General features: G+C 39.3%; 1 protein-coding gene across 6 annotated transcripts; it reads left to right on the forward strand.

Annotated features, from left to right (window-relative positions):
* The first annotated feature begins 245 nt into the window (after positions 1-245).
* On the forward strand, positions 246-12999 carry LOC133735904 (uncharacterized). Of its 6 annotated transcripts, none has more exons than XM_062163346.1 (19): positions 249-659; positions 1377-2250; positions 2375-2463; positions 2570-2668; positions 3268-3964; positions 4123-5217; positions 5322-5421; positions 6666-8515; positions 9070-9193; positions 9352-9487; positions 9601-9684; positions 9855-10154; positions 10444-10539; positions 10689-10850; positions 11098-11277; positions 12015-12128; positions 12205-12387; positions 12620-12664; positions 12782-12999. In XM_062163346.1, exons 1-19 carry the CDS (start codon positions 579-581, stop codon positions 12914-12916), a joined length of 6444 nt encoding a protein of 2147 aa, XP_062019330.1. In that variant the 5' UTR covers positions 249-578; the 3' UTR covers positions 12917-12999. The 6 variants fall into 6 exon arrangements, 5 of the variants coding, with proteins under 5 accessions (XP_062019330.1, XP_062019331.1, XP_062019332.1 ...); XM_062163347.1 differs by having other exon boundaries at positions 9367-9487; XM_062163348.1 differs by lacking the exon at positions 249-659 and having other exon boundaries at positions 2075-2250; positions 3273-3964.
* Positions 13000-14078: the final 1079 nt, after the last annotated feature.

The following is a 14078-nucleotide window of genomic DNA, read 5'->3' on the forward strand; positions in this document are numbered from 1 at the left end:
TGGTCCTCTCTACTACCCACCAGTCACCCACTCCCACGTGTCCTACTGCCTTTACTACTCAAAGCCTCAGAATCTTTATTGCCTTTAATCGCCCTTGTGACGCCACTATCTCTGACCCTATGATGACTCTCGCTTTTCCCACCTATAGCACAGAATCCCACAATCAGCGGTCCACATCCCCTCGCTCACCTACCCTACCCCAACTAACAAATCAAACGGCTGAAATCTCTCCAGTCCAGACGTGCTCGTGTCAGTTGCCTCGAACCACTACACCATTGGATTCTCTCTCTCTCTCTCTCACACACAAGTCTCCTGCTTGTTCTTGCTTCTTCACTCAGAGTCTCAGAGCTCCTCTGCTCAGTGCAATTCTCTCTCTCTCTGCAATCTGTTTCTTCTCCCTTGAAAGAAAGCTAGGGTTTCTCTGTTGCTCTTCACCTCTGTCAGTTCATCGACCGGTGTAGCTACGAAGATGGAGTAGCGGTTGGACTGCGTATCGGAGTTTTGATCGCCGATTATCATTTCCGGCTGCATTTTACGGCTTTGATGGCGGCAGGCTAGGGTTTCGAGAGCTCCGAAAGATGGAGAACTGGTGGATGAACAAATGTAATTCGACATTGCCTTCAATAGCTTCGTCGTCTTCTCAGGAGCTTCGGAATCAGGTAATTAGTGGTTTAATCTTTATCAATCTATGATTATTCTCTAAGGAATTCTCTTTAGTTTCGTTTCCTTAGCTTTATTGTGTACATTGAGAAAGGTCTGTAGCAAATTGTAAGCGAGGCCCATTTCAGCTGAGCAAATTGTAAGGGAGAATTTAGTATGAAGATGAAGACAGTGTGAAAAGTCTAGACTAGCTGAGCAATACGTTTAGTTTACTTGGCAATCTCAGGGCTTTATTAGTTCTACTAGTTCCACTCAACATTTACTGTAATGCTGATTTCTAGAGCTTTATACCTTTTGGAGGAAAATGTGTATGCATGCATGAAAATTTGCGTGCTTGCGCGGAAAGGAGATGGACATACATTGTTTTTGTTGACTGAGAATGCCCTAGGGAAACAACGGTTTAAAGGAAACGATCCTGGTCACATTAATTTTGAATTTTTCTCGTGAACTTGCAATGGGTGGCATAGTGCTGAGTGTTTGCGCCTTGTCTTTACAACTTATGCTTGTGAAAGATTGTGCTGTTGGTGGAAGTTTTTGTTTCTTTAAAATTAGGGTGTTTTGCTGTTATATGTTTATGTTCTTCACGCAGGTGAAGCACATAAGTTTACTAGATTGTACTAAATAGCATTGTAATCTCTGTATTTATAATTTCTCCTTTCTGTCCTTGGCACGTTTATTTTCATATTAGTGACAAAAATTTTCAATTTTCAATATAGATGGAGAATGCAGGCTATTTTTCTTGTCCCCATGGCTCACAAGATTTGAGACCGGCGATGCTTGGTAGGTTGCAGGATCCTCTGCTTTCCAGCATCCAGAGTTCAGGTTCCCACAGATCAGAACATGTTAATTTGGGAAATTCTTTTCTGTCTCTCCTATCTGGGTCGCCGTCACTATTGCAGCGTGATTTTCAAGATTTCTCAAATTCCCAACCTATTGGTACCTCTGGTAAAATTCTACCCGAGGGTAATAATTCCATTCTAAACGGTACTCAAAATGTCATCCCGTTGTCATCCACCGGGCTACCATCAGAAAAGTTGAGTTGGAAAAATCTGCAAAGTGGAGCAGACTTCTGTCCCAATGGATCATCAAAGGTAGTGCCAAGTTCCATTTGTGCCAGCAATTCTGTATTGCATGATCTGCAGAGTTCAGACCTGGCCAAGGTAGTCATCTGTCACATGGGCCCTGGTAATGAGAAACTAAAGACTTCTTATGCCTCGAGTGGGGAATGGCACAGTGCTGCTCCTGCATCTAGAGGAAATATTCAAATTTCCGAAAAAATGCCACTGGAAGCAAACACCTTCGTATCTAATCAGGCATCTACAGTATGTCATAGTGCTAGTCCTGCAGATTCTTGGAAGGCTTGTAGAGAAAATATTCATACTTCACAAAAAATACCACTGGAAGCAAACTCTTTTATTTCTTATCAGGCATCTAGTTTATGGCATGGCGCCAGTCCTGCAGACACTGGGAAGGCTTGTAGAGCTAACATTGAAACTTCACCAAAAATGCCAGTGGAAGCATACTCTTTTTTATCTAACCAGCCACCCAGTTTTATGAATGGTTGCCCTCGTGTTTTCTGCTCGACTACTAGTGAGTGATTTTATGGATATTGAGTGTATCTTGAATTATATGGATATTGTCTTTTTTTTTTTTTTTTTGGCTGTTATTAGAATCTTTTCTTATATCTGAAATGGTGTTCCTATCATTTGTAAAGGTGGCTATCTACTTCTTAGCAATACAGGACTTCTTGGTATTGTTTGCTCTTGCCATTCTTTCCGCATGTCTGCGTTTAAGTTTTGTGAGGTAGGTTAGTGATTTCTGTTTGGCTACAACATTTCTGGTTGTTTGTATTTCCATAGCATCTGGCTTGTTATTTTCTTAATATTGCTATACTGCTTTTGTTTTGTAGCATTCAGGATTATATGGTGTTAACCCAGGGGATGCCATTCGCATGGACAGTGGAGAGACCATTGCTCAATGGTGCAAGCTCTATCTCCCGAAGTTTGGGGTAAGATCTTTTTGGCGAAAACTTAATCTTTTTAATTTTTTCCTACACATGGTACTTCTATGTGCATGCACCTTCCTGTACACATATCTATGCGATCCATTCGCATGAGCCTGCATGCTTACGTGTATATCTGTGTGCACATTTTCTGGCGGGTCTCCCTTGATGTGTGTGCATTACGTGGACGGAGGTATGTGTGGGAAAAGTAATATGCTGTATGTGAGATGAGTGTTTTTTCTGTCAATCAATAGTGTTACTCAAGGAACCTGATATACACATTACCTATTCTCATTAAGAATCGCCTTGTGCTCTCTTTTGCTTATTTTAGGCGCAAGGTCGATTACTTTTGGTCATGTTGCATTGTTGCATCTAATTTCTTTCTCTTGGTTCTACTGAAACTATGAGACCACTGGATATCCCCTTTTTTTTTCTTTCATTTTCATTAAAAAAAAAAAAAAACTTTTTAACCATTCATGGTGGTGCATTTAGTCTTGTAAACAAAATTTTTGTTTAATTCTTGTTTTATGAGAGTTTGAAAATAGATTTTTTAGTGTTTGAAGTTTCGAGAAAACTGGGTTCTGATACATTACATGATGCTTTAGATTAGGATCCCTGCAGATAAGAATGAATGGGACTGGCCTGAAGAATTATCAGCAACTGCCAGTTTGATGAAATCTAGTGTGCCTATGCCAAAGATATCCAATAGCTCGTCTGATTTGGTCTTTTCACCTGGAGGTTCAGTAAGTTCTAAACAGTCTTTTGATGGTGTTTCGCTATCAAAGAATTTTATTCCAAGCCAGAGTTTGGTTATTAGTGCTGTATCAAATAAACCCAAAAGGGCATCATCAGATAGACCCGAAAGGAACATTCAGGGTACTAACAACCTGTTTCTCAAGGCTTTGACTGGTACTTCACAGAGCAATTTGCATATGGCAGATAACCTGTTAATGGAGCGTGCCATGTCAACATCAAAGTTAGTTGGTAATGGTGCACAAGATGGTTGTCAGTCTATTTCTGCTTATAGTGGATCTATGCACAATAGAACCTCTTCCATTGCCCACCGCACTTTACAGGAACGAAGAATCATTGGTAAAGAATCAGACTTTTGCAGAATTGAAAACACAAAGGATGGTGCCTTCCGGGATGCTGCGATTTCAAATATAGAGCTGAGGCTTGGTCAACCTTACCAGTTGGCTCAAACTTCAGGAACTCCTGATCTGTCAGCTGTAGGACCACCGCTCTTGGGCACTGTTGTAAATCCAATGAAATCTCTCTTCCCTCAACAGATGATTGCTAACAGTGCGTCAAAGTTCATTCTTTTTGTACACTCCTAAAGCCTATTATCTATGGCGCATATATATGTGTGTGTGTATGTGTGTGTATTCTATTATTTAGATTTTCCTTTACCTATAATGGCTAGTCAACTATGTAACAGTTACTTTTGGATCTTTTTGCAGGAGCGAATTGCAGGGAAGAGGTGGAATTGGGGCAATGTGATCATTTTTCTGTGGACCCATCCAATCCCAGCAGAAATAGAGATCGGAACCAGTTAAACCATGGAATCAATGCATTTGTAATCAGGAATGCCATAGATGATGAAAGGGTAGAGAAATCCAGTAGCAACCTGGGCCAGAATTCTGTGATTTCAGTTCTTACCAATCTCAAATCTCCATCTAACGAAAATACACAATCAAAAGCCAATAACTATATGTTCAATGACAGTGGGAATACTATGAGAAATACACTACATTCTGAACCTCTACCGGTCAAGTATGACCTGGCTACTGTCCTGCGGAGTGCAGGTAATAGTGAAAGGCAACAGGACATGTTGCACTTTGGCTCCTATAAACTAAAAGACAATGATAAAGGGCTGAGTTTTGCTGCTGATGGCTCTTACCTTGCAAAGGATTTGGGGTATAGAATACGCAAGGAAATGGAAGTTTCTAGCTCTTTCAATAGGTTGAGTGGTAATGGTGAACCTAATTTTTTAACAGCATATAGAAACAGCTGCTACTCACAGCAGTTGTCGGGTATACCACTGGGTACACCTGATTCCAGAATAAGTTCCAACTATCCTGAGAAGGTTATTTCTTTTGCAAATAGTGGGCAAGTTGATCATGTCTACCTTCGACCCTTGGCTTCATCTATGGGATCTGGGATGAAAGTTCCTACTCAGGCAGTCTCAAAAGGTGTTCCTGTGAGTGCATCAACCTCTTTAGCAGATCTGATACCACCTTTCTGTAGGGAAGAGTTCATTGGAGTTCACACTCATTTGCGTGATGATAAATTACAAGTGTCTGCACCAAGGCAAATGCAAGAGATATCGAAGCAACAGCATGCGCTGCCTTCCCTTTCTAAGAACCAAGGGGAAGGAAGATTTGGTTGCTCTTCCTATATGCAGCATCCTCTTCTAGAAACTTCAGCATCTGGGAAGCAAAGCCACAAACATAGTCTTAGCAATAAATATGATGTTTCTGAAGCTGCAGTTAATCCACTCCAATCTGGTGTTACCTGTAGGATTGGAACTGATGAAGGTTTTGTTTCCATGACAGGCTAGTGCACACTCTGTTTTTTACTGTCAATGTACAATTTTGTATGAGGAATCCTCATTTACTCTAGTGGTGTAGAATCTTACTGAAGCTTTGTGATCATGCAGGTGTTAACTGCTGTTGTCACTTCTCACGATATAAACAAGGAAATGCATTAGATTCTAAAGAAGTTGATCTGAAACATCAAATTGGGCAGCCCTCACCAAGGTTAGTTCAGCATATATAATGGAAAATCAGTTGTACCTTTTTTAACATTTTTCACATTAGATAGGTTGATCCTACTTATCGTAAATTAATTTTGACTGGTTGGATTTCACAATTTCTGCTAAATGGACTCAGAAATGTCATGTTAACATCAAGTAAAGGTTGCAACTTGCAAGATGTGATGTTTCAAGGTTATGACATTTTGCAATTTTGAAAGTATTCTTATTGCCAAAGAAAATCATCCATTGTACTTTCTAAAACTTGCATTTGAATTTACTCATGAACATATATATATATATATATATATATATATATAGGATTTTTCTCAGGTAAGGATGTCCTTACCTAAGCTTATGGAACGGATTTACTGTTTTCAGCCAATTTGGTGATCGTTAAGGCATCCAAAACTGCAATTTACACGAACGAACCAAATCTGTCGAACCGGAACCGTTCGTTTACATTGTTGTAATTTGCAGTTTTTGATGCCTTAATGATCACCAATTTGGCTGAAATTTTGCAGAGGTGATCTATACATTAGGATCTCAAAACTGAACGGTTAAGATGTGAAAATTTGATCGGAAAGTGGGTGAAAACCGGAAATCCGTACCTAAGAAAAACTAATGACGTTCTTAGTGTAGCCGGATTGTATATATATAAACCCGACCTCCTCCGACCTCGAACGCTGCCCAGAACCGTCCGAGATGCCTCCGGCCTCCCTCCTGCAAGCCGCGCGCCGCCGTCGCCGCCTGGAACGGCTCAGCTGCGTCGCCGCCTGGAACGGCTCAGCTGCGTCGCCGTCCGCACTTTAGCGAAGTGCAGACGTCCGCTTTGGAACGGGCCTGTATATATATATATACTTTGGAATTCACATCTGATATAGGTTTTCAAATTATTTTGTGACCGGTTGGAGGCCTTATATCTGTGTTTATAAATTGATGCCAATTTCCTTCAACCGTCAAGTGCACACACTCATGCAGTAATACAAAAATATCACACTTCCAACTCTCAGCTTACAGCCTGCAAATGCAGGAATATGGCATCAAATTAGAAGGTTAAATCCCCCATGCCCACCCAGAACATAAATAAAACTGTATCTTATTGCAGACTTGGCAAATGTTTGTTCTACTGGTTTAGTCATGAGATTTCCTTCTTTCTGGGTTGGATCTATAATATAGTTTTTCTTAATTGATTCTCTGCTGCACTTGTCCTCTAACAATTATCTTCTTTATTTGTTCTTTTTGGCATAGGATTGGAAAGAAGTCGAAGGACGTCCCTGAGCCTAGTGAGCAAGAAGAAAGGTGCTGTCACAAAGTGCCCTGTGGTAATTTTCATGGCAGCTCCAGTTGTGCAGCCTACAGAAACTGTTTAGAAAGGAATTTTGAATCAAGAATTGGAAGCTTACCTACTGTGTCCAAGGGTCAAATGGGAACAGTCAATAGTGAAGTCTCTATGATATTTTCTCCACAATTTGCTAACAGCCAAATTATTCCGAAGGATAAACCTGTTTCCTTAGATCATAAGAGAAAGTTGAGTGGAGAAGTACCCAATAACAATGCTTATCATACTTCTCAGTGGAGAGATGTGCCAAGTAAGGTCAAAGGGGTTTCTGACGTGACGCGTGTGGACCGTTTAGCTAATCTGTTTGATGCAACAAGAGAAGACCAAGAGAAACTTGGAGATACTTGCGTTAAATGCTTCAATGGGACTGTGCAGATGGCGAACTCCATGAAAGAGCATGAAGTATCTGATATATCTTCTGGATGCTCTGCGCCCGCGGTTAGTCAGCCATCAATAGAGGTTAACAATATGGGTTCTTCAACTAATGATGCCGGGGATAATGGATGTGGAAGCAATTTTGTTGTTGATGAAGGATCAGGCATTGACAAAGCGTGGTCATCGGATGATGCACTTGAAAGTGAAAAAGGTGCCAAGTTCCTTGCCTCTACTGGTTCCAGCCTGAGAAAAGTCGGGCCTCCCAAGAATTTAAATCGTCAATCTTCATCTTGCCTTCTTGATGACCTTAAACTCCTAAACTCTTTAACATGGCAGAAAGGTCGAGATCATATCCCAGCCGGGCTCGCCCTTCATGATAAAGACAAACATCTTCATAACTTGGAACAAGGCTTGAATATTAAGAAGAGAAAGAGAGAACTGGGATTGAAATTGAATGCTTCATGTCCCACTTCAGATTCTTCTCGAGTAAGACAAGAGAATCCCAAAAGTAATGGCACTTCTCAGTTTATTTCCCGACCATCGAAGAGTTTAAAGATGCTTTTAACATCAAGGAAATCGGAAACTCATGCCATTGGGAACTGCATTACTCAATCCGGTTCTAAACCCAGACTACATATATCATGTTCAGCAAAGAAACTCTTGCATAGAAGTGATTTACACAGACTACATAATGATAAAGACAGTGAAGTGAATAGTGTTTTCCCGAGAGAACTAAATGGTGGTACTAACAATTATGAAATTGCTGAAGTTTCTGGTGGGGAGACAGGTAAAAGAGATTGCAGTACCAATGCTTTTAGTCAGTTCCAGATAGAAGAATCTAGTCGAGAAGATGCTAAAAAAACAAAGTGCAATTCTGTAGATGGTTTCAAATCAACTTCTAGTCAGCAAGTGAATATTGGTCATAGGAAGGCAAGGCCAATAGTATGGGGAATATATGGTGAATTAACTGATGGAAGCTTGACTGGACAAAGGTCAAAACCGGCAAAACTTGTTCCTCTCAGCAGGGTTCTTAATTCTTCCCGAAAGTGCATGCTCCCCAAACTTTGCAACTCTAAATCAACTTCCATGAGGAAGAGGAACCTTGGTGGGGATGTCATATGCAATACATATGACTTGAAGACTGAAAAATACAACAAATGTTGTAATGCTACAGTTAAAATCAATGATACTTCCATGAGAAAAAAGAAGAAAGAACGCTCCACTGGAGACAGGGAATTTCATAAAGAGCTGTTCTCGTTGGAGAAACAAGGAGATGTTCAAAGTGAAAAGGATCATCGTAAGCTAGACGGTATTACCCATACTCAATCGCAGCTGAAGCCTAAGGAAATTCGGAAACGCAGCATATATGAATTGACAGAAAAAGGTAAAGATAAGAATATTCTGTTTCTGTTTCATTTAATCTTCGGTTGAAGTTATATAGTTTTCAGTTTCCCCTGATATAGGAAGTATTCTTGGTTATAGTAGAGAGCTTTTAGCCTAAGTTCCTTTTAGGGCCTGCCATCTCTGATTGCCGCTTCCCTGTACAGTTTTTAAAACCAAGGAACAATCTTTTCATAATATTGTTGCTGGTATTAAAAAACAAAAAGTAAGTCCAGCTGTTAAACTGGCAAGCAGTTGCACTTCCTGCTCATGCTCATCTAAAATGAGAATACATCTTAAATGCCTAAGTGAAAGTTTAAACTAGCTTACATGTGTATTTAATATCGGTTATCATACTTCCTTCCGAAAAGACATGGGGATAAAAAAGAAGCATATCTTGATTTTGCAACATCAGAAAGACAATCACTGATGTAGGGGAAAATTTCCGAAATTGTGATGGTTCATAAAGAGGGGATATGCAACTGATACATATTTAAGTTTGCTGTTTACATACTCAATTGTGATGGTAACTTGCTTTTGGCTCTATTTGTTCATCAGGGGAGGATCCCGGCTTTAAAAGTTCTTCCGTCGCAAAGATTTCAATTTGCCTGCCAGCAATGAAAGACTGCAAACTTCTAAATACCGGTGAAGTTAGTGGATTATGCCAACATAGTGCTAAAAAGTGAGCTTGAAAAGATCCCTTTAGTTATTTTGCATTTGTAGTTTTCATATATAGCTGCAAGGAATCAAAAATGAAGGTTTCCGATTCTCACCTTCTAATGATGGTTCTGAATTTGAATTATAAATTGGACATGATTGGTTATAGTGTTTTGGTTTTAGCAAATTCCGGTGCAGTTCTACTCAAGAGCACTGGTGCCATAGTGATCTCGACTCAGTTGCATTCTGCTGTGTCTGTGGTAGCTCAAACCAAGATGAAATCAATAACTTATTGGAGTGTAGTCAATGTTTAATCAGAGTATGTGGCTATCCAGAGCATGTTCAACTTCAGTTTCCTCTGTAGTTTCTCTTGCAAATACAGTTTGGTGATTAATATAGTGTGGCGATTCTGAGTAGTGTCATGATCAATAGGTGCATCAGGCTTGTTATGGTGTGTCAAAAGTACCTAAGGGCCGTTGGTCTTGCAGGCCATGTCGGACGAGTTCAAAAGATATTGTAAGAGGAAGGCTGTTATTTCAAATTTATTTGCCTATCTAATTTAAAAATTAAAAATTAAAAATTTCTCTTTTTGTGAGACATGAGAGATTGCAAGATGGATTTCATTTTCATTCCTCTTCAACCCTTTTTAGTAATTGGTTTTCCAATTTACTTGTTCTTGTGTTTAGGTATGCGTTCTTTGTGGTTATGGTGGTGGTGCCATGACTCAAGCACTGCGGAGTCAGACAATTGTTGAAAGCATTTTAAGAGCTTGGAACATTGAAACAGAAAGTGGGCCCAAGAATGAGCTTTGTTCTGTTAGTAAGACCAAGGTACATAACAGCATTACCATGGGATTAGTTGATTCAGCAACTAAACAGTGGGTTCATATGGTTTGTGGGCTTTGGACTCCTGAAACACGATGCCCAAATGTTGACACCATGAGTGCTTTTGATGTATCTGGTGTTCCAGTCCCTACTGCAGATATGGTAAGCATTGACAACAATAAATGGACGCAGAATAGCTGAATAGATATATGAACAGTGATATAGGATGTGTAACAGATGTGAAACATTTGGAGTCTTGAATCACAATTATTTTTGGGGAATCACTCCAAAGGCAGAGAAAGCATAAAAACATTTTCTGTCAATCACATGATTTATATCCCTTCCCTTTAATGCATTTGGTGGTATCCTCTATAGTAGGTGAAGTACTAGGTTTTGTTCTCTATGTGGCTTGGCATTATTTCTTATTCTTTTTCTTTTTTCTCTTTTCCAGATTTGCTGTATGTGTAAGCGAGCAGGTGGCTCCTGTATACAGTGCAGGGTTGAAAATTGTTCTGTTCGATTTCACCCATGGTGTGCTCATCTGAAGGTCTTGCTTCTTTCTAAACTGTTAAATTGTACATTTATGACCTTATATATAGTGGTTTCATTTATAGTAGGGAGGTAAAAAAAAGATAAGGCTACTCTTCCCTATGTTGTGCTTCTTGTCATTTGTTTTCTTCTGCATGCCCTATTCAGGGTCTGTTGCAAACCGAGGTTGAAGGCGTTGACAATGAGAATGTTGGTTTTTATGGAAGATGTTCACTTCATGCTACACATCCCATTTGTAAATCAGACTATCCTGTTGACACTGACTCTGGTTGTCTGGAGGAAAAGAAATTAGCCTGTGCCAGAACTGAGGTAGTTGGCCTTTCTTTGAGGGTTTTGAATTTTTGTTTTTGTTTTGGTTCTTATATGTGTAAGGGTGTGATTGTGTGACTGGGGTTACTGGGGACTAAGGCAATACACACACACACACACATATATATATATGTGTGTGTGTGTGTGTGTCTCTTTGTCGAGGTGTTTTGTATGTGTTTAAGGTTACCTGGGGACTGAGGCATTTATTTGATGATTTTCTTCGTTTTGGTCATTTGTATGTATTTAGGGTTACAAGGGCCGTAAACGTGATGGCTTCAGGCATAACTATTGTGATCGATCAAAAGGAAGTGATGGATCCCTTGTTCCTCAGGAGCAGTTAAATGCTTGGGCTTATATTAATGGGCATAAGTCATGCACACAGGAGCTTCCTAAACTGGCAGTATCTGATATAGAGCACGACTCTCGGGTATGTATAAGAGTGCGTCATCATTTTATTTGGTTAGTGTATCAGTGTTGTATAAAGTATGATGCAATAAAACTCTATGGCTAACAAGAGGTGCATGTAAAAGGTATGCCTCATTTCATATCATGTTAGAGACGCTCAAACTTTGTTTAGTTTTCAAGTCATCATTCCCTTGTGTCATACATGCAAATGAGATGTGGGGTTTTTGGTTGTCCAACATGTTTTGTGGAAATGTGGTGTGGTAAACTATTAGGGCTGACCCACTGAAGAAAGATGGATATGGTATATCATTTCATTATGTGAAACATGGAAACTAGTTGGCTCCTTTATCTTCCTTTGTCAGCTATATATACAACTCAAACAGAGACGTATATAATAATATGTTTAGGCTTACGTTTGCAATTGAGCAATATTAGATTTTGGGGATCATAATAGAAACTATCTGGTTGTGTTTTAGAATCCAGTTTTCTTTCAATTTTCGAGCAAAATGTTGCAGATGCTGTGACCTTTATATTAAAAGAAATAACAATCCGTGCAGTTTAATAAGTTAGATGTATTTCATAACCAAGCAAAACGTTTGTTCAACTGGTGTCATTGAGTTTCATCATTTCACACTTCTACAATAAAGAACAACTAATGAATATGGTTTGGATTTGTTTGACTGCTTTTTGAGACTTCTTCCTCTTTATGACACCATGCACGGACTACTTTACCCATATAACTTTTCCTGTTACTTGCAGAAAGAATACACACGCTATAAGCAAGCAAAGTCTTGGAAGCATCTTGTAGTATACAAGTCCGGCATACATGCCCTTGGTCTTTACACATCTCGGTTCATTTCCCGTGATGAAATGGTTTGATATTTTTATTTTTTAATAGGCACATACTTTTCTATTATTGCAAAAATGATGTATGCTTGGGCTTTTGTAGGTCGTTGAGTATGTTGGAGAGATTGTGGGGCAACGTGTTGCTGATAAAAGGGAAAATGAATATCAATCTGGAAAAAAGCTTCAGTACAAGAGCGCGTGCTACTTTTTCAGGATAGACAAAGAGCACATCATTGATGCTACATGCAAAGGGGGGATTGCTCGATTTGTTAACCATTCCTGCTCGGTAATTCTCTGGTCTTCAATTGGAGTTGGATATGCTTTATGAGACTTTTAAGGCTTTTAGCTGTATGTTTATGCCAAATCTAAACTTTTTGTAGACCTGTTGCTGGTTTTCTTGGATTCCAGCTTCTTTTTCAATCCTAAGCTTGTTTCTTGATTCCTTTTTCTTTTTTCTCTCAAAGAAAAACCAGTCTTACTCTCACTTTGTTTGTTCTGTTGTTGATGTACCTCACCAGCCAAATTGCGTTGCCAAAGTGATATCAGTGAGGAATGAAAAGAAGGTAATTTTTTGTTCTTTTCTGAAGCATTGTTTGTCCATATAAAAAGGGTACAATTTGCAACATTCAGAATTCGCATTCTCTAGTTAGTAATGCCTTACTGGTTTTCCCAATTGGCAGGTTGTATTTCTTGCAGAGAGGGACATTTTCCCGGGAGAAGAGATTACATATGACTACCATTTTAACCATGAGGATGAAGGTAAGAAGATTCCATGTTCTTGTAACTCAAAGAATTGCAGGCGCTACTTGAATTGAGACGATGTAAATTATTGTAAATCCTTGTATTCAAGCACAAACTGATCCAGCATCATGAATGCAGCAGTCTTTTTTTTTTGGCCTCTTTGAGACTTTGAATGAACAGTTTAAAGTGCACAACTGCATACCGCACCAAAATCAATTTTCTTCCACGAAAATAAATTAGACCTTTATATATATATATATATATATATATATATATATATATATATATATATATATATATATATAGATCTAATCCAGAGCGGAGCTCCGCTTTGAAATTAACGTGTGAAGTTCGAGTTTTCGGTCACTTTTCGGTCGCATATCCACATCTCGACCGTTCAGTGTTTAGGTACTACTGTATAGATCATCTCTGTAAATTTTCATCCAAATTGATGATCATTAAGGCATCTAACTCGTTTAAACTAATGGACAGACTGAATCTGTCAACTTGAACCGTACTAGCTTTAAAGCACTTATTAATGCCTTAACGATCATCATTTTGGCTGAAAATTTGCAGAGACGATCTATACACTATTACCTAAAAACTGAACGGTCGAGATGTGGATATGCGACCGAAAAGTGACCGAAAACTCGAACTTCACACATTAATTTTCAAAGCGGAGCTCCGCTCTGGATAGAATCTGTATATATATATATATATAGGGTTGATTTTATTAATAATCAAGCTATGTAAACATGTCAGAGTCTAACAGAACTTGTATAAGGTTCTGGAACAAAAACCGGATAACCTATGTAAGCTACAACTAAATTCATTAAGATCTAAAGGGACGCTCGCTGAATAACAAGCCTAATACTACGCAAGAATAATCTCGCCCTCTAAGGAAAAATATTCATCTAGTCTAATCTGCTAAGCACGCAATTGTGGTACAAATATCAACTAGAAAAGCATATAGAAATTACCCCTACTGCAAAAACTTGCGTCTAGAATGTCTTGTTTTGATTGAACCCTAAACAAGTTCTTTCTCCGTCCCTATAGGGTCGGAGTTAGTACATGCGTCAGAGTCCTCAACATCTAACAACCTCGACCTCAGGTTGGTCTTCCTGCTACCCAATTCTCCATCACGAACCTTGGGCTTGTTCTTGCGGCCCTTAGGGCAACCCTTCTTCTTCGGGATCTTCTCAATAGTAACCGGGACATCCACAAGTTCACCAAGAT

The sequence above is a fragment of the Rosa rugosa genome, chromosome 3, assembly GCF_958449725.1.
Source record: "Rosa rugosa chromosome 3, drRosRugo1.1, whole genome shotgun sequence".
NCBI lineage: Eukaryota > Viridiplantae > Streptophyta > Magnoliopsida > Rosales > Rosaceae > Rosa > Rosa rugosa.

What these genes read in the sequence shown, in the direction of transcription:
- LOC133735904 (XM_062163346.1), top strand. Translation starts at nt 579, where the DNA reads ATGGAGAACTGGTGGATGAACAAATGTAATTCGACATTGCCTTCAATA. An exon ending in TCAACAGATGATTGCTAACA is followed by an intron (nt 3,965 to 4,122) that starts GTGCGTCAAAGT and finishes ATCTTTTTGCAG; the next exon opens with GAGCGAATTGCAGGGAAGAG. An exon ending in TCATTTCCCGTGATGAAATG is followed by an intron (nt 12,129 to 12,204) that starts GTTTGATATTTT and finishes GGGCTTTTGTAG; the next exon opens with GTCGTTGAGTATGTTGGAGA.